This window comes from Taudactylus pleione, unplaced genomic scaffold (genome assembly GCF_031769625.1).
Source record: "Taudactylus pleione unplaced genomic scaffold, aTauple2 ptg000610l, whole genome shotgun sequence".
Taxonomy (NCBI): Eukaryota; Metazoa; Chordata; class Amphibia; order Anura; family Myobatrachidae; genus Taudactylus; species Taudactylus pleione.
In genome coordinates this window covers 4,211,403-4,239,246 of record NW_028285012.1, presented here as the reverse complement: position 1 = coordinate 4,239,246, position 27,844 = coordinate 4,211,403, and the positions used below count along the sequence as shown (strand labels likewise).

The following is a 27,844-nucleotide window of genomic DNA, read 5'->3' as shown; positions in this document are numbered from 1 at the left end:
TTGTGAACAGGGGAGTGGAGATCCGAACGCAGGCGTGCCTGACTATGCAAACAGCGTTTTATGGGAGTGCATAATTAACTAAGTAGTGTCATGGCACATGTGACATGGGAGGTTTGTACACTGACTTGATCGTAGTGCTTAAGAGAGGGTATGGTCAACCTTAAGGTCTACGACCAGCTCCGATGGTTCCCGATGGTCTCGATTAATCCTTATATGCCCGGAGATGACGTGTAATGGGAACGAGAAGGGGGCGTTTTTTTAGTCTTACGGCCGCATCCTCCCCTCGCTCGTCCAGCTAACGATCCCATCTTAACGACGCAACTTGCGAGCGCTTCATTTGCATATCCGGACCCTTTTACCTTACGACCGACTCTGAATGAGGTCCTGAGTCTTTAGACCCGCCCCCTAGTTGAAATATGCATAATCGCTGTGAATTACGCTAAGCCCCGCCATGAGGGGTGGAGCTTAGCGGCACGATTACCGCACGGGGCGGGGCTTAACGATGCAATCCGGCCAACCCCGCCACCAACTCTGCCTACCTGCTTCACCCCCCAGGGCTTCTCCCGGGGAGGAATATTAAATATTTGGCAAGTATGCCTTAGGATCCTCAGAGAGATCAGCTCTCTGGTCCAGGCTGTGGTCCAGCCCCCTCTCCATGACATCACGTGTGTAGGGGGTAGAGTCAGACAGGGTGTTTATCGCCCTGCTACGGCTCTGACCCAAACTACTTGTATATACAAGGAACAGCATCCGCATACAGAAAACCCAAATATTGATAGGGTTAAACCTTTATACAGGCAAAACAGGAACCTTTGGTATCAGACCTAGATTACAATAGAACAATTCAAATTTTATAAGTAAAACAAGAACAACAACAACAGCAGGATGCTGTACCGTACTTTCAGTTTGACAAGGAAAAACTTGTGAACAAACCACTATCAGACATTTGGAATACTCTTGTTTTATAGAGAGCTGAGTTATACATCATTGGACGCTGTATAGGGCCACTTATTACTCTTTGCTTAAGGAAAGCTCCAAAATGATGCTGCAAATCATCCTGATGTCATAAATAAGCTTTTATACAAAGTGAATTCAGCATATTTCTAGTATGGGAAAATGTGTATTATGTGGACTGTTTTTGTTACTTCTTTATTGGTCTGATATAAGCACATGATACACATCAAAAATTAATAGGTAACTTTGCTGAAGAGATTACATTATTTTACGGAACTGAATGAATATTATTTTACTAAATCGAATGAATTGTATGCTCTTATTAATGTATTTAATTGGCTAGGAGTGCTACATAATAGTTTGAATTGGTTTAAAAAAAATACTCGTTAAAAATTATATTTCAAAGCAGTTAGCAGAATAGGAAGGTGAAAGGGAATGTTAGGAGCTAGCAATTTAGTAATGTAATGCTGGGTACGAACCATACTTGCTTACTCTCCTGGAATGGGCGAAAATTGTGTGGTGCTCCCGGCCACCCAGAAAAGCAGGCAAGCCTCCCAGCCGGATGCTTTCCCCCAGACCTCACCCCCTCACACACACCTCCGCAGCGTGTGGAGGGTCTGTTGGCGTTTTTTTTTTTCTCATGCCACTCGCAAAGCTGTGGGAGACCTCCCACAGCCTGTGCGTGCGACCTGGAGACCGTCGCGACAAGACCATGTTGTAGGGTCTAGGCTGCCGCAAGGCCGAGTGGACTTCCTGCTCTAATAGAGCAGGAAGTCCACTACTGAAATCAGTTGTGATGTCAGTAGGTCCTACCACAAACGCCAAGCGTTCCTAAGCGTTTGTGCAGCCACCCCCCCTACCCGCCTACAAAACGGGGTGAGCTGTCACTCACCAGCGACAGCCGCCCCGTCTTGTAATGAGCCCCGTAGCAACTGAAGTTCAGTCGCTCGGCGGGGCTCGCACATGCGCACGCCGGACGCGGAGCATGCGCAGTGGCCAAACATCGAGCTGCTTGCGACCATCGTGCGCATGCGTGAGACCCGGATAGCGACGGGCAATCCGTCGCTTTGGGTCTCGCACCAAAGGGGGCGTGCTGTCGATGTTGGTGGGAGGGCCAGGGGGTGGCTGCCCAGACGGAGGCGTTCCCATGAGAACGCCTACCATCTAGGGGCGGCCCCACTGACATCACAAGTGATGTCAGTGGAAGAGCTTTCGGCTCTGTTTGAGCCGAAAGCTCTCTGGGGCTTGCGGCCACGAGACCCTACCACAAGGGTCTCGTCGCAAGCCGATGGTCATCCTGTGGCAACGCACAGCAATGCGAGCGGCCAGGAGGCCGCTCCATAAAAAAAAAAAGACGCCCTGATTCAGAGCGAGCGCTCTGTCAGAGCGTCCGGCTCTGAATCAGGGCCTTAGTGAGGGGCAGAACAACTATACTTGACGTAATTCTATCAATGTGATTATAAGAAATAAAGAAAATAAAGAAAAATTGTTTCTTTTTAAACCTAAGAAAGACAAAGAAACAGATTTTCTATTGCCGAAGCTCAGATAATGCAATGTGATATCACAGTAAAACTATCAGACAGGAAAGGGATCATCTAGGAGCCAAAAAGCCTCAGGGTGATATTAAAATTATTGCTAAACCTAGAAGAATTACATGCATTTAGAATCCACCATGAAATATTTTTATATCATCGTCATATACAGTAAATAAACATGTACATGCATATGCCTGGCTGAATGCTATTTCACACTTGCACTATTCCTTGGGAGTCACAGAATCCACTGTATGGCCTGTTTAGTAGATTTGGAGACTTCCTTGATCTGAATAGTGGCTGGAGCACGGTACAGTGATGTCATTACACAGTCCTCTCGGTATGAAAGATTCTTATAAATTCCAAAAAGTTCTAATACTTTTACATTCAAAGGGAAGGAAGAGAAACAAACGGCTGTGAGCGAGTATAATATGTCATGGTTACAGAAGGGCCACTCGTGCCCGTGGGATCAGAGCTGTTAATACCAGGGCTGTACTGAGGGTGTTGCGACTGGTGCAGCTGACCAAGATACAAGGCCTAGGGAGCAGTACGGTGGCAGCCCCAGCGGCACATGTGCCTAGGTTGTGGAGTGTCGGAATACCTGGCGCTACCAGATACTAATGCAGCTGACGGAGCACTTGGGATGACTAGAGAGTCAGGACTATGACATCTGGCTCATAAGGGTCAAAAAAGCCAATGTGCCTCCTTCTGCTCAACCTCCTCCTTGGCGGTGATCGAGCAGGGACAATAGAAAGGTACTGTTACTGTCACTGTCCCAGTCCATAATACAATGCATCTGCCATAGTTGCCACCGTCGTGGAGTTGCCTGGACCCCTGTGGAATGCCTGGGATAGTGCACTGTAAGATCCATTGCAGTTATGACTTTGAAAGTGATCCGTTTACAGTATACTGTACATCATTAGTTTCTCATTAGTCAGTGTGCAATGTTTTGCTTACCTTACATCACTTAATTCATAATAAATATTCCTGCCTTCGTCTTTAATGTAAATGGCTGTACTGGGAGATTCCAGGACCTTCATTGTCAGTTGCTGTGGGAAGGCACTTACGAAGAGGGCACGTATGGTATCTAAACTGGTAATTTCATTCGGCATCTGCAGTTTCTTTGTGTCCTCCCCATACTGTAGAAAGAGTACACCTGTAACGGGAGAGAGAGCAGAAACCTTTAGGAGGTGTTACCTACTGTATAAGGGCTCCCTCATTTCATTCAAGTCAGGACAAAATAAGCCACACCCATGATTAGCCCAAAATCTCCCCAGATCCACCAAAACTCCACCCAGATCCACCGCAACCCCATGAAGCCACACCTACTTCCTGACAGACCACGCCCCTTGTCCCGTACATCAGGACTGATCTTCATCTTGCACAGCAACATGGTTTTAGCTTGTATTGCGAAAGGCAATTTTTAAAAAATTCTTCCAAAGTAGGGGCTGATACGCAGTACGGGGTTGGCACACGTGCAGATTCCCGAGAATCGGGAATTTGCCATCAGCAGTGCACGGCTGAATCAGGCCCTTAAATTATAAAATGACAGCGAGCTATATTTAATGGGGTCCAGCCAAACTGTCGACAGTTGCCATGTCCACATTCACAATAACGACACCACCATGTCAACATGGTTCAACATGTCGACAGGGACCATGTCGACATCATCGGACTATTAACATGTTTACAATGTCGACATGTGAAATGTTGAGATTCTCAGAATGCTGACAGGGTTAGGCGCCGCTAGGAGGGTTAGGGTTAGGCTACGCGGGGAGGTCAGTGTTAGGCTGTAAGGGGAGGTTAGGGTTAGGCTGTAAGGGGAGGTTACGGTTAGGTGTACGAATCAGGATTAGGGACAGGGTTAAAATACTCATCAATACCGTGCTCCTTCAGAGGTCTGTGCCGGAAGTGACGGTCACATGACCGTTGAGACCTGGAAACCTGCTGCTCCCGCCGGGACCAGGTAAGTGACTGCAGGGCTAACAGGGACGTTATGTCGACATGCCATTCGTGTAGACATGATGAATGTCAACATGGCCACTATCAACACACTAAGCATGTCGACATACTGCATGCCGACATTGATAGCTGTTGACCTAACATACCACACCCTATGAGGCGCAGGAAATCCACACGACATAGGTAAGCCCCTAGCACCTGGAACTCTGTGAAGATTACTGGACACTGATATGTATGCAGACCAATGAGTATAGCATTAGTTCTTGCAGTAGATACATGTTGGGGCCCAGAAATTGTCCTACAGCTCAATAGTGCCTTCACCTGGGTACTTCAAACCTACTTTGCATTCCATGCTTTTCATCCCTTAATCAAAACAGGATTATTATTCCTTATACAGCCTGTGAGTATAACAAGCATGGCATACACATGAATTTATGCATAAAAATAGCTACGCTGGATATTCTGGATAAACCATGAAAACATCTACAATCTAATGGGTAAAGCATTAATAACGTAAATTATACACTGATTAAAGCAGTGCTGCTATCCTTGAGGGGAGAGAAGAACATATGGTCGCTGGGATAACTCAACAGAATAGGCTGCAGATAAGCGGCTTGTAACTTTTCTTTAAGGAGTAGTTTGTTAAATGATTAAAAGATCCACACTTGAAACATTATCCAACACAAACTCTAACCGTTAATTGTTATTTCTAATTTATTTTCTTTAGGTACCATTTGCTAATATAATGTCCCCTTACTAATTCCTCTACCCACGTTGTGACTGTAGCAGTCGGTGATTAGCATAAATCCTCTAGATGGAAGCGTACATCATTAGATATTAGGATAATTATAATTATTCAGACTTGGCTACAGATTTGTAGTGTGTACCACAAAGGTCAGTGTTCATCCCTGTCGTTTCTAATCTTTTTATGAATAATCTTGTAGATGACCTAGAATCGTACATGGCTTCTCTCCCGGGAATAGCGGGAGGCTCCCGATTTTTCCGGGTAACCCCCCGCACGCCCGGAAGAGTAGGCATATCTCCCTTACTAGTGAAGTGGGCAGGATGGGGAGATTTTACCTGGAATTTTCGGCTCCGTAGGGAAGGGGTGGGGCTAAAAGGCACAAATCGGGTTATTTAGCACCACCCCCTCCTCACGGACCCGCAAATCGCGAGTGTTTTCTTTTAAGGGGGCCTAATGGAGTCTATCGTCTGGCCCTGCCCCCCGAAGAGGAGAGCAGCAGAGCCCCACCTGCTGCTCCCGGAAAGCTGCAGAGGAATGTCGGTAAGTATGCCTAGAATGTAAGGTATCCATAGCAGACGATGACACGGGTGGGGTCAGTAAGTTTCAGAAGCGTATTTACATAAACTGGGCTATAAAATGGGCAATTACATTTTATGTGGCTTAATGTAGGGTTATGCACAGGGGAGTAACTAGGTACAGAATTTGAAGGCCCCATAGCAAAAGTTTGTAAGGGCCACTATGTACTACCCAATGGTGAAAACTAAATATAACACATGTGACTTTGACAAGTAAGATGGCCCCCCCCCCTCAGTTGCACCCCTTGCACCCAGGGTAGTTGCGCCCATGGTTATGCACCCAGGCCATGGAAATAACTATGCTACCTACACATTAAGTGGAACATAATTGTTCCAAATAGACTATCTCCCAGCCTGCATTGCTGCAAGCGGGCGCTGAAAACCCACCTGTTCATAAAAGCATATCTGTCCACCACTTAACCATGTCACCACGTAGTCTGCCTCACCCTCTTCCGCTCTCCAGTTATCTCACACCTGCTTTCTGCCCTTAGCTCCCCTTACAACGGCTCATTCCTTATGTCTTCCCCTTCCCTTTAGACTGTAAGCTCCATGAGCAGGGTCCTCCTCCCTCCTGTTCTCATCACCTACTTCTCTTGCACACCAGCTACACATCCTCCTTGGGCTCTCTGCCCCTGGACCCCAATCATTTGTTTTTGTTTTTGTCTTACGACCAAGACCTGCCATTTGGACATATGCTAACCGCTGCAGACATGGGTGTGCAGCTGCTATGGGTCTCAGAGCTGAGGGGTCCCATCTTCCTTGTCAGAGTACATTTTTCACCTTTGGGTGGTACATAAGGGCCCCTACAAACTTTGCAATGGGGCCTTCAAATACATAGTTACGCCTCTGGCTACAGGACAGCTGACGCTGTATATTTCAATTGCACACATTTCATCAGTGGCTGTATCGATATTTAGTGCAGTTTGTACTGAAATGTTTTACACTGTGCTGTCTTAGTGTTGTGCCCTCTGTACGGCGCTGCGGAACACCTGTGGCACCCTATAAATAAAATGGAATAATAATAATAGTAATATTTGGATTAAACTGTAATTGAAAGTGAATAGGAATGCTAGGTGACAGAAAGATATGCCTGGCAGTGGCTGCAAAGGAACATAAAAGACTGGGATACATAAAATTAGGGATAAATGCATTTGATGCAAATATAGTATCAACATTTAGTAAGTGGTTAATCCGTGTCTTGACCAGCGTGTTGATTCTGGATCACCAAGAGGCTCCACCAAGTAATATCAAACCACCCCGCAGAACTTTTTAAACATCTACTATGGGGTACAGGTTTGGTTACTTGACTGTAAGCTAGACATAGGGGGGTAACCAAATAGCAGCGCTAAAGTATGTTGATTATTGATCGCGGCGGGGCTGGAGTTGCCGCCTTCACCCCGGCACTTATCGTAGATTATTTTTCGGGACACATCAGGTCCCGAAAAATAATCCACGATAAGTGCCGTTTTTTCACTCCAAAAAAAGGCGAAAACAAATAGGTCTACGAGCTTATTGCAAACCCTATGTGTTTCTGTGAGATATATCCTAATATTTTGTTAGAAATAATAGGATACGGTGAAAAAAAATATCGGTGACAAAACGGGGATAATTGGAAAAAAATTAAATTTTTTTGTGGATCGCGGGGATTCATTACGCCAGAACAATGTTCGGGGCTAATTGGATAGTACGATAGGGGCAGATGTGATTAACCTCCAGAACCTGGTGCAGTAATTCTATGTGGGTTCTACGAGCAGGAAGGTCTCGCTTGTTTTTGCTCCCTTCCCAAAGATATGCAAACCAAATCAAAGGAAGATTTCTGCCATAGTAACTCATTATGACCGCAGCCACACATTGCGTAAGGTGCCCTATAAGCATTAAGGGGCTGATGTAGAGGTGAATATATACGCCAGTTTGCGTAGCATATCTTTGTGGAATTCAGTCTGCGCATATTTCGGAAACTGAAGACCCGCAGACATGAGAATGGAGAGTCAAAAGCATTCGGGGCCTGATTCAGAATTGTACGCTAATGCTCCCATAGCTGTGGATATGCAAAAATATACGCTCGTCACTTATACTGAGACGCCCACCTGAACCATTGCAGCTGTCTGCAACTGCGAGCACATACGCAACATCAGACGCAGATCATGCAAACATTGACATCCTGAGTGAGTCTATGGCCAGACAGAAGGGCCGCTGTAACTGAGACGCCGGAGCCATGATTCCTGCATACAACATCGCAGACGCAGGATATGACACGCCCCCGTAACGGTCGAGACACGGCTGCGTTTTTAGCCGACACTCCCTATTGCCTCTTCCAAATGCTCCCTGCCTGTCCATCACAAATAAGACTTGAAGTGCGAAACTACATTAAAGTACCTTGAAGCATTCGCAGAGCAAAAATAAAGCTCCATTTACAAAAACTTTGGTATAGCGTACAACTCAGAATCGGGCCCTTTAACCGCATCTACACTTATGACTGGCGGAGACGGGGGGAGGGGAGTTAAGTGGCCCTCACACATAGGCAAAGATCAGTAAGGGGCATGTTCACATTTATGGGGCCCATGAAGACCAGCACGTTAGTGTGTATAAGCCTGTTAGGAGATGTATCAGTACACACTGATGATGATGATGATGATGGCTTCTAGTACACCAGGAGCATATTCTGCTGATGCAGAGATGTTATATCAGCCATTTATGTAAATTTCCAACTCTGCATCAGACCCCATAATCAGCGGCTGCTAAGCAAAACAATTACAAGGGAACAGTGAGATTTATTAAATGATGTAAAGAGGACAGGTGGAGAAGTTGACCACAGCAACCAATCAGCTTCTAGCTATCATTTTATAGAACGTACGCGATAAATAATAGCTAAATGCTGGTTGGTTGCTATGGACAAGTTCTCCAGCTTTCCTCTTTAGAAGGTGTTGATACATCACCCCCAAAAGATACTGCACCCATGTTTTTTAATACTTACCTTCCCGTAGTCCCATGGCACAATGCCCGCAAACTTGCACATGCGCAGCAGACTCTGCCACAGCACCAGAGTCTGCACGCTTGTGTCGTCGACAAGAGAGGAGGGGGCCCACTACGGAGACTGTACACGGGCCCCCTCCTCTGTTAATACGCCCCTGTGAGGGCAGCTATGCAATTCCTGACAAAATAGGGTGATGATGGTAAGTTCACTAACATAACTGGACTGGATACTATAAGAGACTTAGGGGCCTATTCAGCAAACGATACATGGCCCGGTAGCCATGCGGAAACACAGCAGATATTCAGCATCCATCTTCAGACGGTGCTTGCTCTCATAGCCCCGCTCCTTCCTATGGGAAGGAGTTCCGGGGATGCGAAGAGGAATTCCAAGCGGATCCCTCCGCCGCCTTCTCACTTACTCCCCGGTGGCTGTGCGCATGCATTACCTCCGGTCACGCATGCGTAGCCACGATGACGGGGAGGAGGTAAGTGAAGCAGCTACATCTGTTGCTGCGATACTATCCGAGGGGACAGCTGCTTTTCGGAGCAGCTGTCCCCTCACCGGAGCAATGATGAATTGCTCCAGTGTAATCTATCCCCCGCTGCGAGTTGGATACTTAAGTATCCCTCCCAGCGAGTTCAATACTTCATCATCGGAGGCCGCCCCTGAATATATAGGTGCAGTATACTTATTACAGTACATGATGGCAGTGAGTGAACAAGGGAACGGAGTGAAGCGACTGCCACTTATAAGAAGAAAAGCTAGTGCTTTCAAAGAAAGGGTCCGCTCTTTACAAATGAGTCAAATAAAATTGTACTTGGAAAGAAAAGTTATTTTCACCATAAAATAAATGATCATATTTTGCAAACCCAAGATTCCTAAGCAAATGCTGGTATAAAAATAGAAAACATTCTATAAGTCTCTTTAATAAGAACTAAAAAAAATATATATACATGAAAGGTTGGAAACAAATTCAGGAAAGGTGACTACATATATATCAGCTCTGCCAATGCTTGCAAACATCTGGTCAGACATTATTCTTCTTCCGAGAGTAGAAATATTTCCAATTTTGGTAGTAAACTGTGTTCTTCATTTTCATCTTGATTTTAACAATGCGCTTAATAAACCTACACCCAAACCTGCAGCCCTTACAGTCTGTTTTATCCACTAACAGCTGTGATTTCTGGATAGTTATGTAAAAAAATGGGATCAAAGCAAATGAAGCAGAACAACAAATAGTAAACAGAATTCTTTTTTTTTTTTTTTTACACAGCTGAACTTCTGTATCTTTAGGACATTATAACTCCATTTAATGGTGCAACCACAAGCTTTCTTTATAGCATTGCTTGTATAACCCAGTAATCGTTCCAAAGCAAACAACAAATATCACTTTGCGAAGAATGATTTGTTTCATATACTAAGCTAAATACAGTGAGTGATGGGTAATGGGCCAGGGGACAGGATCTGAGTTCCTTTGATATAGTTTTTTACTCATTAATATAATTAGCATATAAGTCAGACCGGAGTCACAATAAAACAATAAAGCTGGAAATGAATACTGTGATATTGGCTCAGATATCCTATATCCATTATTGCTCTGGATCTCTCTCTCTCCCTATTAGTTGATATATACGTGTGTGTGTGCATATATATAACTACACAGAGTTTAGTCGGCACATTGACGGCAAAAAGCTGACCCCTTGCTTAGATAGTGCCATTTTTGCCCCCCCCCCCCAAAATGATTGCCAATTCCATGAACGATTCTTCCACTCACCAAGAGCGGCGGCCTACTGATGTGTTCAGTTTGGTTTGGATTCACATACGGGTGGAATCCTCTCCAAGTGGCAGGATTGTCTATTTCCTGCAGATCTGCCTAGTGATGTGCAGCATTTTCACGTTATTTCAATTTTGTCCTTGGAGTCTATTCATTATGTTGATTATTGGGGTCCGGACAGACCCCAATAATTAAAGGGGTCTATCCATTAGGCGACCTGAAAAACTGAACGTCTAGTGTTCAGTCCTTCAAGTCGCCGGGTGCGGTGCCCGCAGTGAACGGCATTCACTGAACGTCATTCAGTGCAGGAGACCGACCTCCTATCTGTGAACATGTGGAACCTGATGATCGTCGTCAGGTTGACCGGCATGATCACACAGATAGTTGAGGTCGGCAAGGACCCAGCGTGCACGCGCAACGCTGGTCATTGCCGGCTATCCATTAGACGACTTTCTTAACAATCCGCCCAAAACCTCCTGGTTTTGGTCGGATTGTTCAAAAAGTCGTCTACTGGATAGGCCCCTTAATATTCTAATTTGCGACGAGTGCCAGAGGAATTCATCATTGCTCCGGCCCGTAGACAGCTGATTCGAAAATCAGCTGTCTCCCCAAACGTTTTCACTGCTCCTCTCGAGTCAGGGAAACTTAACACTGCCGAGTCTGACTCAGTAGTGCTAATGTGCCTACATGAACTAGAGTTCACGCAGGCGCACAAAGCCACAGCGTCCGGCAGAAGGAGCAGGACAGGGGCGGAGAGATCCTCTTCGAAACCCGGGTGTGTGCAAACGCCATCTGGAGATGGTCAGTCTTCCTCCCACTGTCAAGCTCCGAAAATATAGTATTTTGGGAGCTTGATGAATTTAGGTCCCATACTAGTGTATGATGACAAGGGCCACTTCGAGAGAGAAAGGTAAGCAGGAGATATCACAGATACATTACCTTTATGATGAATGGCCCCGATACTTCATTTCTCCAAAAGTAGGTGAAAATGTTAATTTTCTCCTGCTTTTGTAGAAATTAAGTGATAATGCAGTGGTTCCAAATCCTTTTTGAATCATGGCGCCCTAGAGTATCGGCATTTTTTCCACGGCACACCTGGGTTAAAAGTTTCTTATTTAGAAATTCAGCAAGAATTAAATAAAGTAATTTGTACTTATATGTCACCCTTAGGTTCAGTTATGTGGTGGTTAACAGGGCTGCGCTTCTTTTTACCCACATATTTTGTGATTGGCAGTCATTAGCACTGGTTTTGCTTATCACACTGCTGAAAAATCATTTTATTTGCTACTGGACCACCAAACCGTGGTACCCCTACAAGTGCCCTGAGACACCCCAGGCTGCCACGGCACCCAGTTTGGGAACCACTGTGATAATGAATAGATCCCTAAGTCTTCTGTACAGATTTCACACTATTTGTTCCACCCAGAATTTCCTTCTCATTTTATCCTGCCCGGCCTCCTCCCTTATTCTACAACCTCACCACAGAGCAGGATGAATTAACTCCATCGTGGTCCCAGCTCTATAAATTTCACAAATTGTGGAACGAGGACAGAATTGCAAAGCTGCACAAAAGTGTCTGTGCAATTCTGTCCTGCAAAAATGCAAATGCAGCAAGAGGAGTCTGACTCTTCCTTGCTGCATCTGCGATCCCAGCGCTGCGCTTTGATCAGGCTGCGGTAGCTGAAGCTTACCGCAGCCTGGCTGGGTCTTGTCAGCCTGCAAGGCCAAGAAATCTACGTCCATGGACGCTAATACTGGCCTTGACACTCCCGGAAAATGGGGGCAACACACCCCATTTCTGGGAATGCAGGCCGACCCCCACACCGCCCCGCATATGCCTCTGCCTGTCAGTCAGGCAGCGGCACATGGGGACCCGCCTGCGATTTCGCAGGACTCGTACTGCACATGTGCAGATTCCTGATAATGGGGATTCTGCGATCAGTAGTGTATAGTGAATCAGGAGCCGCAGTGCGTTATGCCATCCCATAGAATGTAGACACAAAACGGCCGATGTTACAAGTCTGTGCATGTGTTGCAGAGTCACACTGTGTATTCATCCCGATTGCTACAGCTTAGAGACGTAGTAGAGATTTGTGTGGTTTGTAGTGGGCGTTCCCGGGAAGTTACAGTGGGGTGGCTAAGCAGATGCCGGCGTGTCGCTGAAAGCGGCTATGCCCTGAGATGCTGAACCACTTACACAGGTGGAAAAACTGCACCTCCCATAGGGCTGGTGCCAGTATTGATGATGCACCGATGGTGGCGCCTACAGATGCTCAGAGGTGGAAATGCGCCGTCTCAAGGAGCCGCAAGAGGGTGTCTCAGTTTGTAGATAATCGCTTCAGTGTCCGAGTCCCAAAAGCCGAATCCCAAATATTAACTTTGCACTTCTGTAATCCAACGCCGGTTCCTCTCTGTAATTCGACCTGCGCATAATTCCGACTCATCTGTATTTATAGCCTGTAGTGAATTACTGGAAGAAATCATCAACTTGTAGCGCCCTTATTATCTAATGTCCTTACAAAAAGGCTTCCATTAATAAAATCAGACATATTTGGATAAGACTGTATTCTATAAAGTAGAGAAGCTAGAAAGAAAAGGAGCATAATGTACTAAATTAAAGTCATCAGGAGGTTAAAAGCCAGTTAATTGAGGCCCTAATAAAGTTAATTGCTTTAAATATATAGTTTACTGAGGGCAAGATTAACGTTTGTGGGGGCACCAGGGCAACTATATGCTGTACACACTGTCGTGTCCCCAGTTCACATTATGACTGACACACACACACACACACACGCACGCACGCACGCACGCACGCACGCACGCACACACACGCACACACACACACACGAGGTGTGTGGGGGGCCACTACCTGGCCGCCCTGTTGTTAATCAGGCACTGAATTAATTAATAGGTGTCAATCCAATTAGGTGCGAATTTGTTTTATGAAATTCGCACACTCCACACGTATGCACGCTCCCAGATCCAATTAAAAATTCCAAATCACGATACTCGCAGTGACGGTTTCTGCAAATTTTGTTCAGAAAGCCAACTGGGAGAAATGTATGAAAAAGTTGGGAAATTATCCTGGAACCCCAAAAATTGCTAACAGAGATTACAGGACCATATAGAAGGCTGTTAGTGGCCATAAGGGGAGTACTGGAGGTTTTTAAAAAGTGTCAAATGGCTGATTTTTGCATTTTCTTTAAAACAAATCTTAAAAAAAAACTTCTGAAACTTCTGTTTAAATGCAAACAAATAAAACAAATTAAAAAATAAATAAAAATAGTTGTTTTTGGAATAATTTCAGTCGACTTCATATATTAAAAATAAAATTATGGAAAAAAAATTTGATTAATAATCCACCCCCCACACAATTATTGATTGCTTCAATAAGTACTTTTATTAAGCTTGGTCTGCCTAAACTAACGAAAATGTTTTACACCTAAGAATAATAGCTAATTATAGGCCGAGTTAAGCTAATAAAAACTAGTAAGTGCCTAATTATTCATTGGGGAGAGGGTCCAAGGGGTACTGAAGCAATTCCTGACATGTTTACCTTACAATAAGGAATTTCCCTACCTTTTCACCTGCTCCTGGGGGGGGGGGGGGAGATGGGGGTGCGCACAAAACAAATGCAAATTTCCTCTGGAAAATCTATGCGAGTTTGGAATTCGCATTGCGAGTTTGCTGTGACATCTCTATTATCTATTATTATCATTATTATTATTACTATTATTACCGTGTATTTATGTAGCGCCAGTATACTCTTCAGCACCCTACATTTATGAATAATTCCAGTGACCAGGTTAGATAATGTGCAATTTTGATTTCTGAGAATACCATAAAAGATGCAGAGAGGTCACGCTGAGTGCAGGAGGCCTAGACATGCTCTGAAGACTGTCTATATACTGTACTCTGGGATACCAGGAGGCCTAGTCTAGACATGCTCTGAAGACTGTCTATATACTGTACTCTGGGATACCAGGAGGCCCAGACATGCTCTGAAGACTGTCTATATACTGTACTCTGGGATACCAGGAGGCCTAGACATGCTCTGAAGACTGTCTATATACTGTACTCTGGGATACCAGGAGGCCCAGACATGCTCTGAAGACTGTCTATATACTGTACTCTGGGATACCAGGAGGCCCAGACATGCTCTGAAGATTGTCTATATACTGTACTCTGGGATACCAGGAGGCCCAGACATGCTCTGAAGACTGCCTATATACTGGACTCTGGGATACCAGGAGGCCCAGACATGCTCTGAATACTGCCTATATACTGTAATCTGGGATACCAGGAGGCCCAAACATGCTCTGAAGACTGTCTATATACTGTACTCTGGGATACCAGGAGGCCCAGACATGCTCTGAAGACTGTCTATATACTGTACTCTGGGATACCAGGAGGCCTAGACATTCACTGAAGACTGTCTATATACTGTACTCTGGGATACCAGGAGGCCCAGACATGCTCTGAAGACTGTCTATATACTGTACTCTGGGATACCAGGAGGCCCAGACATGCTCTGAAGACTGTCTATATACTGTACTCTGGGATACCAGGAGGCCCAGACATGCTCTGAAGACTGTCTATATACTGTACTCTGGGATACCAGGACGCCCAGACATGCTCTGAAGACTGTCTATATACTGTACTCTGGGATACCAGGAGCCCCAGACATGCTCTGAAGACTGTCTATATACTGTACTCTGGGATACCAGGAGGCCCAGACATGCTCTGTCTATATACTGTACCCTGGGATACCAGTTTAATTACAACGTTATTTTGGCTCTAGCCCTATTTGAGCAATAAAATGTCTGACGGTCTTAATACAAGAATAATGTATTAAAAGTTTGATATCAAACATATTTCTTTTGTCCCTGCACATTATTATGGATTTTTTTCTGTACTTCAAGCCCACAAGACATATTTAATAAATAAATGTATCCATATGTTGTACATTAAGGGAGATAAACTCATAAGAACTGTTATTATTGGATTCTTCTTTTCTCACCATGGTTGCAATGTAAAAAGCTCAATTTAAACAAATAAACAAAAACGTTATTTCAAATCATAATGAAGAGAAGTATACATAAGTTCATATTACATATTTGCATATGCTCTCGGAATGTATGGGAGATTCCCAAATTTGGGGGGAGGGGGCTCTATCTGAGTCCTGAGAGAGTAGACCAGTGCCTTGGATCCGTCTACTTCCTCAGAGAAATGGGTGGTCTGAGGTCTCTATAATACGATACACAATTACATTATCGTGACCCCACCACGTGGTGCCCAATTCCGTGAATTGCAGCATTGTACAGCGGGGGCGGAACTGAGATTGTTTAATTGACAGCACCGCAACACTCCTCACCTCTCATCCGGGATTCCTCCTCCAACAGCAGACTTGCGCTTATACCTATGTATATGTGTTTCCCTCTCTGATTGCTGTAAGATCAGAAGAATTATATATATACACTGTAGATCTGAATCAGAGTTGTACGTAAACTGAAGATGTGTTTCTTCCCCACAATTTGCTTTTTTTTTTGCTCTGGCGACTCGGCCGCACTTTTTCACTTATAGCTCTCAGGAGGGGGCCGTGCCTTGTAATAGCAGCTACAGTAAGGGATAGTCAACTCTTAATGTATCCAAGATGGCCACCTAAAAGCATACATGCCTACTCTCCCAAAAGTTCCCGGAGGCTTCCGATTTTTCGGGTAACCCTCGCCCACCAGGAAGAGTAGGCATATCTCCCGCATCCCACCTCTTCTTAGGGAAGTGGGTAGGATGGGGAGATTTTACCGGGAATTTTCGGGTCCGCGAGTAGGAATTTAGCCCCACCCCCTACTCACGGACCTGCGAATCACGCCGTTTCTATGTGGTGGGGCAGGGCCTAATGACATATACAGTCCAGCTCCGCCCCCAAAGTAGTTAACAGAATCTCCTCCTCGGGCTTCTCCCGGGGAGGAGATACATAAAGTCAGCAAGTGTGCCTAAAAGGCGCAAATGTGTCTGTTTGGAGGGACAACCTCTGCTGCACTCTGCAAGCTGATGACGTCTGATTGGTTGAATGAATTTAAGGCATTCCCAATTATGCAAATCTAGCAAAACTGCTGCAGCTGAGATATAATAGCATGATAAAAGTGTACCGAACACTTTATAAAAAATAAAGAGTGTTTCTTGCTCTATTTGGGAAAGGGGAAGGATACTGATACGCAGTGCCGTAGAGAGCTGCCCCGGGACCCGTTACACTTGGGGGATGTGGCCTAATTGCGGGAAGCGTGACTTCGCCCCTTTTAGTGAACAAAAAAATTGCAGCGCCACAAGCCAGCGAGGGGGCGCTGTGAGCCCTTCCGTCAGGGGCAAATCCAGTGGGGGAGAGGAGACTGCTGCTGCTGCTGCTCAGTGGCAGTAGTCTCCTTGGTCCCACTACAGCCCAGCACACAGCAGTGTGTGCTGGGCTGCTGACAGGTAAGAGGGAGAAAGGGTGGGTGGCAGCGGTCCCGGATCCCTCCAACAAGCCCAGGTAATTAGTACCCGCTCCCCCCCTCTCGGTGCCGCTGCTGATACAGTATGTTTAATAGTGTGGGATTTTAAAAAGTAAAAAAAAACAAAAACGCAAATAAATAAAACATTTTTTATGTGATTTAACAGAAATCAAGAAACTTGTAGAAAACTGCATTATGAGTAAAATGATCATAATCATTATATCCACTTTGTAATGTGTCTGAGGGCCTGATTCAGCTTTGGGAATAAAGTAAGATATAGCAGGTAACTATGAACAAGGACAAACCATTTTGCAATGCAAGGGGTGCAAATACATACATTTTATTTTACATGTAGGGTAAATACTGGCTGTTTTTGCATGTAGCCCACAAATACTGCATAGCTTTATTTTTACACTGCAATTTAGATGTCAGTGCGGACACCACCCTCACAGTGTGTACGCCGACTCATCGCAGAGTGATTGACAGTACAGTTTGTGGGTGGTGACGGGGCGGGGGGAAGTTTAGCAGTTTGTGAGTGAGGTCTGACCTGTCTTAATTGTGCGTGAGGCTCCGATGGTACTCGATGGTACCAATGTTTTCGCGGACTTGCAAGGTATTATGGATGTGAGTAAAGTGAAAAGTGCTTCTTTATGTTGTGCTGTGGCAGCATTGCGATCGCAGTCCATTGCAAAATTTCGCAGAACTGCGTACGCGCTTGCTGCCGCGATCGCATCATCGATCCTTGCTGAATTAGGCCCTCAATCCACTTAAATGCATTTATTAACAGTAATTTATATAGTGCATACATATTACGCAGCGCTTTACAGAGAGGTTTGCCTTCAGTTACTGCCCCAGTGGAGCTTACTATATTCCCTATCACTTGGACATACATATACACAGTAGAGATATATGTTTTGTCATAAGCCAATTTACCTGCTAGTATATTTTCGGAGTGTGGGAGGATCCTGGGGCACCTGGAGGAAACACACACAAACATGGGGAGCATATACAAACTCCACACACATTGGCCATAAAAAGTTATTAAATGAATTAAATTTGCTCACTACTGCGATAGAGATCTAATGGTCATTAAAATACGAAATTTACTTTGCATCATGACCCTCGAGGTTGGGACTACAGTAAGTGGGGGTTGGTGCTGCAAGAATGTGATTTGTGACACCACACCCCCAGCACCTTCCACCTACATGTCCCCTTCCCTGAGGGCGCCATCAAAAACTATGTAGTGCACTGTTTACTTGAAGATCTTTACCCCAAGGCATTCACAATAGAAAATAAACTGAATGGGTTACTAGCGATATTGTACGGTTTTCTGTTTTACAGCATTAAGATACTGAGATTATTCATTGAAAGAAATCATGTTTTCATGCCCAAACTCATCAAACTGAGCTAGCCACTGGCATGGCGAATATACTACTAATCCCCGTCTCAAAGGGAAGGAAAGCCAGCTCACACAATGGGTCACAGACCTATAAAAGAAGGTTAGCTTGTGCTAATGTTTATAGCTTGCTCTGCATTTGTTCTGGATCCATGTAGAACATTTTTCCTCTAGAGCCGGAATCAATTTAACGTTTAATACCTTCTAACAATACAGACTTTTTTTTTTAACTTCTATAAGTTTCAACAGGGCTCAGTTTGTCATTCCTGACAAAATATGCCGGTAGCAGCTATTTGAGGTTCTGATATATTATCCCTAAAGCTTGGGATCAAGTGATTGCCTTTTCATTTTCTTTTGAGTTTTAGAGAAGTATTGGGTGGGATTTCAGTTACAGGTATTATATACAATGCGTTGGTCCTATTGAGAACAGCGTTTTCGATTTATAGCAACAGAGACAGAATTATCCACTGCCTGTTATGTAATATAAGATTAAAGGATTGCAGTAAGGGGCAGCCCCGCCAAGTAATTATAAAATAATGAAATATGAAGCAAAGTGTACAACTGCCTCACACTTATCTCTGAGGTTTCTAATCCTCCAGCTGTGCTATTCTGACACAATCGCTGTCGCAAATGTTATGAGTCTTTTGTTATGTAGAGATCCTTATGATAACACACCTTCATTACCTCCCAGAGCTGACATTTAACGGGTGAGGGACAATGCAAACAGGGAAATTGTTCTAGGCAGATTGGAGCCTCTGCAGTGCACGAAAAAAATAATAATATATATATATATAATTATATATACATATATTTATCTATACTATGATTTTCATATTTTCCAGTTTTTATCTTATACAATGTACGTGCAAATTCTGAAATAAACATTTTATGTCTTAAAATACTACACGATCTGTGGCCCCTATCCATTTTACTTTAGAATTTATGTGAAGGGTGCTGCAATTGATGTGGATACTGGACAAAAGCAACAACTAAAACACTTTGGGGGTCATTCAGACCCGCTCGCGAGCGCAGGACGCTCGCAAGCGGGTCGATGTTCCCCCACTGCGAATGCGCACGATGGAGGGAGCTCCGTCGTGCGCATGCGCGAGACCCGGCGAGCGACGGGCTCTCCATCGCTCCGGGTCTCACACCAAAGGGGGCGTGCTGTCGATGTTGATTGACAGCACGCCCCCTTTGGTGGGCGTGCCGGGGGCGTGCCTGCCAGACGGAGGCGTTCCCATGGGAACGCCTACCGTCTGAAGCCAAAATCACTCCAGGGCTTGCGGCAGCGAGACCCTACCGCAGGGTCTCCGTCACAAGCCCGATGGTCGTGATGGTCAAGACCATCACGACCATCATCATGGACGCTCGCATATGCTGTGGGTGGTTACCCACAGCTATGCGAGCGGCCAGGAGGCCGCTCCATTTTCATGGAGGAGGGCCCTGATTCAGAGCGAGCGCTCTGGTCAGAGCGTTCAGCTCTGAATCAGGCCCTTTGTGCTAATGACTGATTTTGCGCTATGAATTTAATTTATTGAATTCATTGAATATTCATACATGCCTACCCTCTCGGAATTCGTGGGAGGCTCCCGATTTTTTGGGTAACCCCCCACCCCTAGTGAAGTGAGCAGAATGGGGAGAATTTCTGCAGCGATCGCGTGTCCCCGTGTAGGGGGCGAGGCTTATTTATGCAATACTTCATGAATTGAGTAATTTAGCCCCATCCCCTATTTAATTTTGCACCAATCACGGCAATTTACAGTGAAGGGGGTGGGGCTTAATGACGCCAACTGTCAGGATACGCCCCCGTCGCAACCCACCTTATTCTCCTCCTCGGGTAAGCAAAAAAAAGGTAGGCAAGTATGATATATATATATATATATACCTATATGTATATATATATATATATATTTATCATCCTACCTGGAGTGAAGTGATTATCCTATGCTATAAACCAGGGGTGGGGAACCTTTTTTTTGCTGAGGGCCATTTTGATATATGTAATATTATTTGCAGGCCTGGTGCAGGCCACGCTCCCTCCATGTGACGGCACATGGGCCGGGGCCACAATCGCTGGTTATTAATGCAATGCCAGGATCATCCTGAGGATGCTCTGGGGAGCTGTAAGAGCAGCGGTTTGACCGTCTGAAGCGTCCTAAGGACGCTCCAGGCGGCACTGCTGCATAGATTCTGGCTGCAGGGTGCCATTGTAGACACCATGCTAGCCAGATGAGGCTAGAAGAGAAAAGCTCAGAGGGCCAGACCAAATGACTCCGCGGGCCTTATATGGCCCCCGGGCCTGAGGTTCCCCATCCCTGCTATAAAGGAACGCAAGATTGCTGACCCAGGACATATCACTTTATGTCTAATTATTAGGCACACACGGTACGCATTGCAATTTATAGAAGTGTGCATAAAATTATATAGTATAGTACACTATAAGGCGCTCGTTCTCACTTTTTGTATTTTCATAAATATATATATATATATATATATCTACACACACATTATATATATATATATATATATATATATATAACAGTGAAAGTTCTGCACTCACATCTTACCTGAATCTTCAGCAGCACCTGTGGTGCTCACCGTGGATCAATGTCGATACTTTTGCAGTGTGATTGTTTGCTATAGCGCATGTGCTAATGTCACACTGAACATGCGTTTGCTTTGCGGTGACCCTCGCACACAGGAACCACTCGCAAAGTGAGTGATAGGTAGCCAGCATTTGGGGGTGGTAATGGGGGGGTGGGTGTTTGCAAAAAATGCAGCCGTGTCTGACCATTTGAACACCGTTTCATGGACATGCATAAATTAGCCATTGCGTTCTCCTACGCAGCAAGAGACCTCTCTACGTGTCAGGAGAGCTGAAGTGTTTGCGGCTGCTCAGACCTGCCTTACATGCTGCGTGACTGCGAGTGTGTATCGATCGTACAGATGTTTACGCTGTTGCACGTTGTTGAACAGATGAGAAGGCAGCAGGGGGCGTCCCTATGCTCGGCTGTGCTTTGTAAGGCATTAGTATATTTTAGCAACTGTGATCGTGAGAGATTCCAGTTGTGATTGCATTAGCGTACATCTCTGAATCAGGCCCAAAAAGTTCATCAACAAATGTAGAATAGGCAGCACTCTCCAGACATACCCAGCAAGACAATTTTCAGAAAAAGGCAATGGTCCAGCAGCGTTTGAACAGCCATGACAATGGACCAGCAGTGGTTGAACAGTCATGACAATGGACCAGCAGCGGTTGAACAGCCATGACAATGGTCCAGCAGCGGTTGAACAGCCATGACAATGGTCCAGCAGCGTTTGGACAGCCATGACAATGGTCCAGCAGTGGTTGAACAGCCATGACAATGGACCAGCAGTGGTTGAACAGTCATGATAATGGACCAGCAGCGGTTGAACAGCCATGACAATGGTCCAGTAGCGGTTGAACAGCCATGACAATGGTCCAGCAGCGGTTGAACAGCCATGACAATGGTCCAGTAGCGGTTGAACAGCCATGACAATGGTCCAGCAGCGTTTGGACAGCCATGACAATGGTCCAGCAGCGTTTGGACAGCCATGACAATGGTCCAGCAGCGTTTGGACAGCCTTGACAATAGTCCAGCAGCGTTTGAACAGCCATGACAATGGACCAGCAGTGGTTGAACAGCCATGACAATGGTCCAGCAGTGGTTGAACAGTCATGACAATGGACCAGCAGCGGTTGAACAGCCATGACAATGGTCCAGCAGAGGTTGAACAGCCATGACAATGGTCCAGCAGCGGTTGAACAGCCATGACAATGGTCCAGCAGCGTTTGGACAGCCATGACAATGGTCCAGCAACAGTTGAACAGCCATGACAATGGACCAGCAGCGGTTGAACAGCCATGACAATGGTCCAGCAGAGGTTGAACAGCCATGACAATGGTCCAGCAGCGGTTGAACAGCCATGACAATGGTCCAGCAGCATCTGGTTAACTTCTGCTGGACCATTCCCGAGGCCACACATCATCTTTTTGGAAATTCTGTCTCTCCCATGTATTTAGTTAAATATGATCTATACTAATATATATTATAATAACGTTGTGTCTGTTTGTTCCAAGTTTTCGCAAAAACTACTGAACCGATTTTCATGAAAACTGCATCATTGTGTAGTGGAACCTCCTAGAAATAACCTGTACTTTGTACTTGCACTTCATCTCTATCCATCAAGTTAAAGCTGAGCAATAACAAAATCAAAATGTATTGACCATCAATGTATGCATGGCCGGTAAGGGGTGGGGGGAGAGGTGCTTTGGGCCTGTGTTCTCTTCAATAGGATAGGCTACATAGCAGTCTGTGCACAGGGCACACAGTGACATTGGTGTGAGTGGTGGGTGAATACGAGGCTACATTGCAGTCTGTGCACAGGGCACACAGTGACATTGGTGTGAGTGGTAGGTGAATAGGATAGGGTACATAGCAGTCTGTGCACAGGGCAGTGACATTGGTGTGAGTGGTGGGTGAATAGGATAGGCTATATAGCAGTCTGTGCACAGGGCACACAGTGACATTGGTGTGAGTGGGAGGTGAATAGGATAGGCTACATAGCAGTCTGTGCACAGGGCACACAGTGACATTGGTGTGAGTGGTGGGTGAATAGGATAGGCTACATAGCAGTCTGGGCACAGGGCACACAGTGACATTGGTGTGAGTGGTGGGTGAATAGGATAGGCTACATAGCAGTCTGTGCACAGGGTACACAGTGACATTGGTGTGAGTGGTGGGTGAATAGGATAGGCTACATAGCAGTCTGTGCACAGGGTACACAGTGACATTGGTGTGAGTGGGAGGTGAATAGGATAGGCTACATAGCAGTCTGTGCACAGGGCACACAGTGACATTGGTGTGAGTGGTGGGTGAATAGGATAGGCTACATAGCAGTCTGGGCACAGGGCACACAATGACATTGGTGTGAGTGGTGGGTGAATAGGAGGCTACATTGCAGTCTGTGCACAGGGCACACAGTGACATTGGTGTGAGTGGTGGGTGAATAGGATAGGCTACATAGCAGTCTGTGTACAGGGCAGTGACATTGGTGTGAGTGGTGGGTGAATAGGATAGGCTACATAGCAGTCTGTGCACAGGGCACACAGTGACATTGGTGTGAGTGGTGGGTGAATAGGATAGGCTACATAGCAGTCTGTGCACAGGGCACACAGTGACATTGATGTGAGTGGGAGGTGAATAGGATAGGCTACATAGCAGTCTGTGCACAGGGCACACAGTGACATTGGTGTGAGTGGTGGGTGAATAGGATAGGCTACATAGCAGTCTGGGCACAGGGCACACAGTGACATTGGTGTGAGTGGTGGGTGAATAGGATAGGCTACATAGCAGTCTGTGCACAGGGCACACAGTGACATTGGTGTGAGTGGTGGGTGAATAGGATAGGCTACATAGCAGTCTGTGCACAGGGCACACAGTGACATTGATAGGAGTACTGGGTGAAGGCCCTGCTGCCACCAGTCACTGCTGGTCACATGGACAGGGTCCCTATGCAAACCAATACAACTAGAACAAATAAAATAAAAATTGTTGGCAGAAGCGGTTTCATCATGGGCGAAGCAGCGATCAACAGCTAGTGTATAAATATATATGTATGCACTTGTGCATAGATGTTAGAATTGTTTGCCAGCTACATATTTCCAGCACACAAACAGCTTGTGAAGTGTATCTCATACTTACCGACTCTCCCGCAATTTCCATGAGATTCCAAAATTAGAGAGAGCTCTATAGGACTCCCTGGAGCATAGACAACCTTCCCCCTTCATGTAAAGTAGGCAGGGATGTGATGATACGACTTTTGGAGGAGCCATGCCACCACCCCTCCCATCTGGACCACCCTCTCCCTGGACTTCCCAGAGCACAGAAAGAAAATGTAGGTAAGTATGCTTTAGCTGTCTCAGGGATCATTGCTCATTGATACCTGTATCCACAGCTTCTACCCATTAACACCTCCCCAGAGTGGAAAGCTGAAACCGCTGGTTAGCTTTGGACCGAGCAAATGTGTAGGAGCTGTTGTCACTGCTGACCTGGATGACCACTACTACATACAAGCTACCATATGTGCCAGCAGCAACTTCACTGACAGCAAATGCTCTTTTTGAATGGTGCTTCTTGAACTTCCATGAGCAGAGTTGTGGCAGTGTGTCATGCAGGGCTGCAATAATATCCCTTTAATCAGGGACACATATGCAATACACAGGTTCCGTGGCTGATTAAAATCAGGTGAAATGCAGACTTGAAGTCAGCCAGCCGCAGAACCTGTGTAACTTTAATGTGCAACCCTAAGCGCGTGTGACATCATGGCCAGGCGGCAGTGGGGACTTTGGAAGGGATGGTCAGAGAGCCAGCTGCCTGTGTTGCTGTAACTTACAAGTATACATGAGCGACATTTTAAAACTCCCTGTAAGATTTGCCTCATTACTCATTGGCTGCGGCATTTTTGCACATTCTTCCTGCAGAATTTGCCCTTAAGTGTCAGTGCAAAATTCCTCCTGTCTTTTATGTCATTTACATAATGCAGCCACTTCACTTAATTATTCCATGTCAGGATGTATCATGTTTCATGTCAACACAAGTCTCAGTATCTGCTTCCGTGGGAAGGCATGTGATCTTGGCAGGGAAACAGAGTGATAAAGCAAGTGTAAATGGACAAAATATCAACAAAAAGAGTGTGAGAAAAGGAGAGAGAAAAAAAAGGTTAAAACACAACAGGGAGAAAACTTTCTTTTGGGAGAGGAGTTAGATTGGTAGATGAATACTTTTGAAGACTGTTGAGTTTCGGCAGGGGTTCCACCAGATGTTTCACCTGGGGCTTGTAAAGGCAATTTGGCCTCAAGGCATTAGGTTGTGGTAGAGCACAACTTGGTCGAGGTTTTGTCTCATCTTACGTCACTTGCAGTTGTGGATCCTTCTGGATATAGCAATAGCGTCACACGATAAGGAACTGGTAAAGCACATTTTTATCCTGTTAGGCAAATTTATTGCACCGCTGTCACTAATACATGATGCAACACCATTTGACATATTAGTCGGTGTTCTTGAGACAGAGAGCGGTATCGTTTGCATGTAATAGGAGGCCTCTCTAGAACATGAGCCTTTACTCACAGATGTGTGTGTCGTTCAGCATGGCATAGGCAGCAATTTGCCAGGCATGTCTGAGTTCTTCAAACTACCACATGGTGGGATGGTGTGTGACTCTGAGATTGTCACTTGAGTCTCCAGAAGTACCCTTTCACAATTTCACAAGGTGAGACAGTGAGTCCAGCCTTGACACCTCTGCTTATTTAGAGCTTGTTTAAGATTTGAGTAGCAGAGTCAGCGCCTCTCCTGCAGTAACTCAGAGAAGCAGGATCAGACTAGATGAAGGCACCTGTTTTGATGTGGAGGACCTGGCCCATTGTCCAGAGACAATACTGTTCCACAAGCATTGAGAGCATAATGTGGCAATTTGTTATGAAAAAGTGAGCAGAATCAAGACACGCACTACTTTGTTTTGTACAGGCATTTTTGCATGTGCCACCCTGGCGAATAGCAGACAGTCCCCCAAAAACCTTCACAAACGCCTAAGTAGGTGCTTGTGAATCTCATGAGTCATGGGAAGGGAGGGGAAGAATGTATCTAAAGAGTGGAGAAGTTCAAAATAGCAACCAATCAGCTTCTAGCTAGTAAATTCTATAAAATGAGACAACAAAATAGGAAGAAGCTGGTAGGTTGTTATGGACAAATTCTCTTCTTCTCCACTCTTTAGAGAACGTTGTCCATCGCCCCCAAACAGCAGCCTGTCAATCATTCTGCGGCTTAGGGGGCACTGCAAGCGATCTTGCAAAACAAGATCTGCACAGGAGCAGTGCGGCATCTGGACAAGGACAGATCTCACACCATCGGAGATGTATGTAAACCATCAGGTTAGGCCAAAAATGTGCACATCTGATAGTAGCAATTAAAAATACCATTTATGTACTGAAGCTCATAATATAAGAATAATTCTCACCACCTGATATTCTTATGTCCCAACTAAATGATAAACCACTTGGGACAGTGAAAAAAGGAATGAAAAGGCAGTACTGATACTGACGGAAAGGGGTGAGGACTGGTGGCCCGTGTGTATATTCACCGAGCAAATGGGACAACAAAAGAACACTACAATATTTTACAGGTATCTCCTGTGAATCAGGCAGAGCATGACTTATACAGGTATGATTCTTTTTGATGGATCACATTGTTTCGTTTCACAGTAAAATGTTTATTGGACTTATCTGAGGCAGCATTACGTTTATATACTGTATGGTAAAAATGCTGTCAACTTTTACTAAGATCTGATAAAAAGATGGGATAGACCATATTCCCCAGGCTGATGAGATTGTTGTCCTAGTAGTTGCAATTAGGATTTAGTTAATAAAGTAATGATCCTTAGAGGGAATGTTATCCTAAGGGAAATTAAGTACTGCAATATATAAAGTCCTGTTTTAATTGCGTTCGATAGTCATTTATTAAGAATGCGTAATACACATTTCCATAGCAGATGGATCCCAACACATTCCCAGAATTTATGTAATAGAGTTCCAACCATGTTACAATTTCTTTAAAAGCACAGAGGGCAAAAAGAAGAACACATTGTATTAGGGACTACGGACCTTATTCAGAGTTGGTCGCGAGCACCGATGAGCTCGCAACCGTCTCGATGGTTAGGCCTGCGCACGCGCAGCGGGCGCACTGTGCGTGCGCAAGCCCCGGAGCGACAGAGAAACTCTGTCGCTCCGGAGCTTGCTACCAAAGGAGCGGCTGTCGATGTTGATCGACAGCTGCCTCTGTTTGGTAGGCGGGTCAGGGGGGGTGGTTTACAAAACGGAGGCGTTCCTTTACGAACGCCTACCATTTTGTGGGCGGCCGCACTGACATCATCAGTGATGTCAGTGGTAAGCTTCCTGCTCCATCAGAACAGATAGCTCCCTGGGGCTAACGAGTGCCCAGACCCAACCTTAGGGTCTGGTCGTAAGCCCCGATGGTGATCACCATCGCGACCATCAACCTGGTCGGTCGTTAAGCTGTGGGTGGTAACCCACAGCTTAATGATCGACAAGGAGGCGGCCGTTCAGGATGCAAGCAGCCGCCCTGATTCAGAGCGACCACTTGCATCTAACGACCGCCTCTGAATGAGGGCCAATGTATCATTTAAATTGAGGTTTCAATAACAATTATACAGTATATGGTTTAAAGAGGGAGAAACGCTTCCATTTCTTGATAATTAGGGTCCTTTGTGACGATTGAAGACTAAGATCTTTTCTCCCACTGGAGCATAAGGAACATTTGAAGGATTAGAAATATCTTAAGAATTTGTTTAAATTAATTTTTTTGCTATCCAACTGTCTGCTCATTTGTTTCTCAAAGGATCTAATAG

General features: G+C 45.4%; 1 protein-coding gene across 1 annotated transcript in view; it reads right to left on the bottom strand.

The window, feature by feature from the left end:
• The window catches only part of LOC148480568 (sickle tail protein homolog), a 476,900-nt gene that overhangs the window by 45,320 nt on the left and 403,736 nt on the right, over window positions 1-27,844 (bottom strand). The window contains exon 5 of the mRNA XM_088454201.1: window positions 3,444-3,642. Coding sequence (XP_088310327.1) covers window positions 3,444-3,642 — 199 coding nt within the window. The remainder of the gene's footprint in view (window positions 1-3,443; window positions 3,643-27,844) is intronic.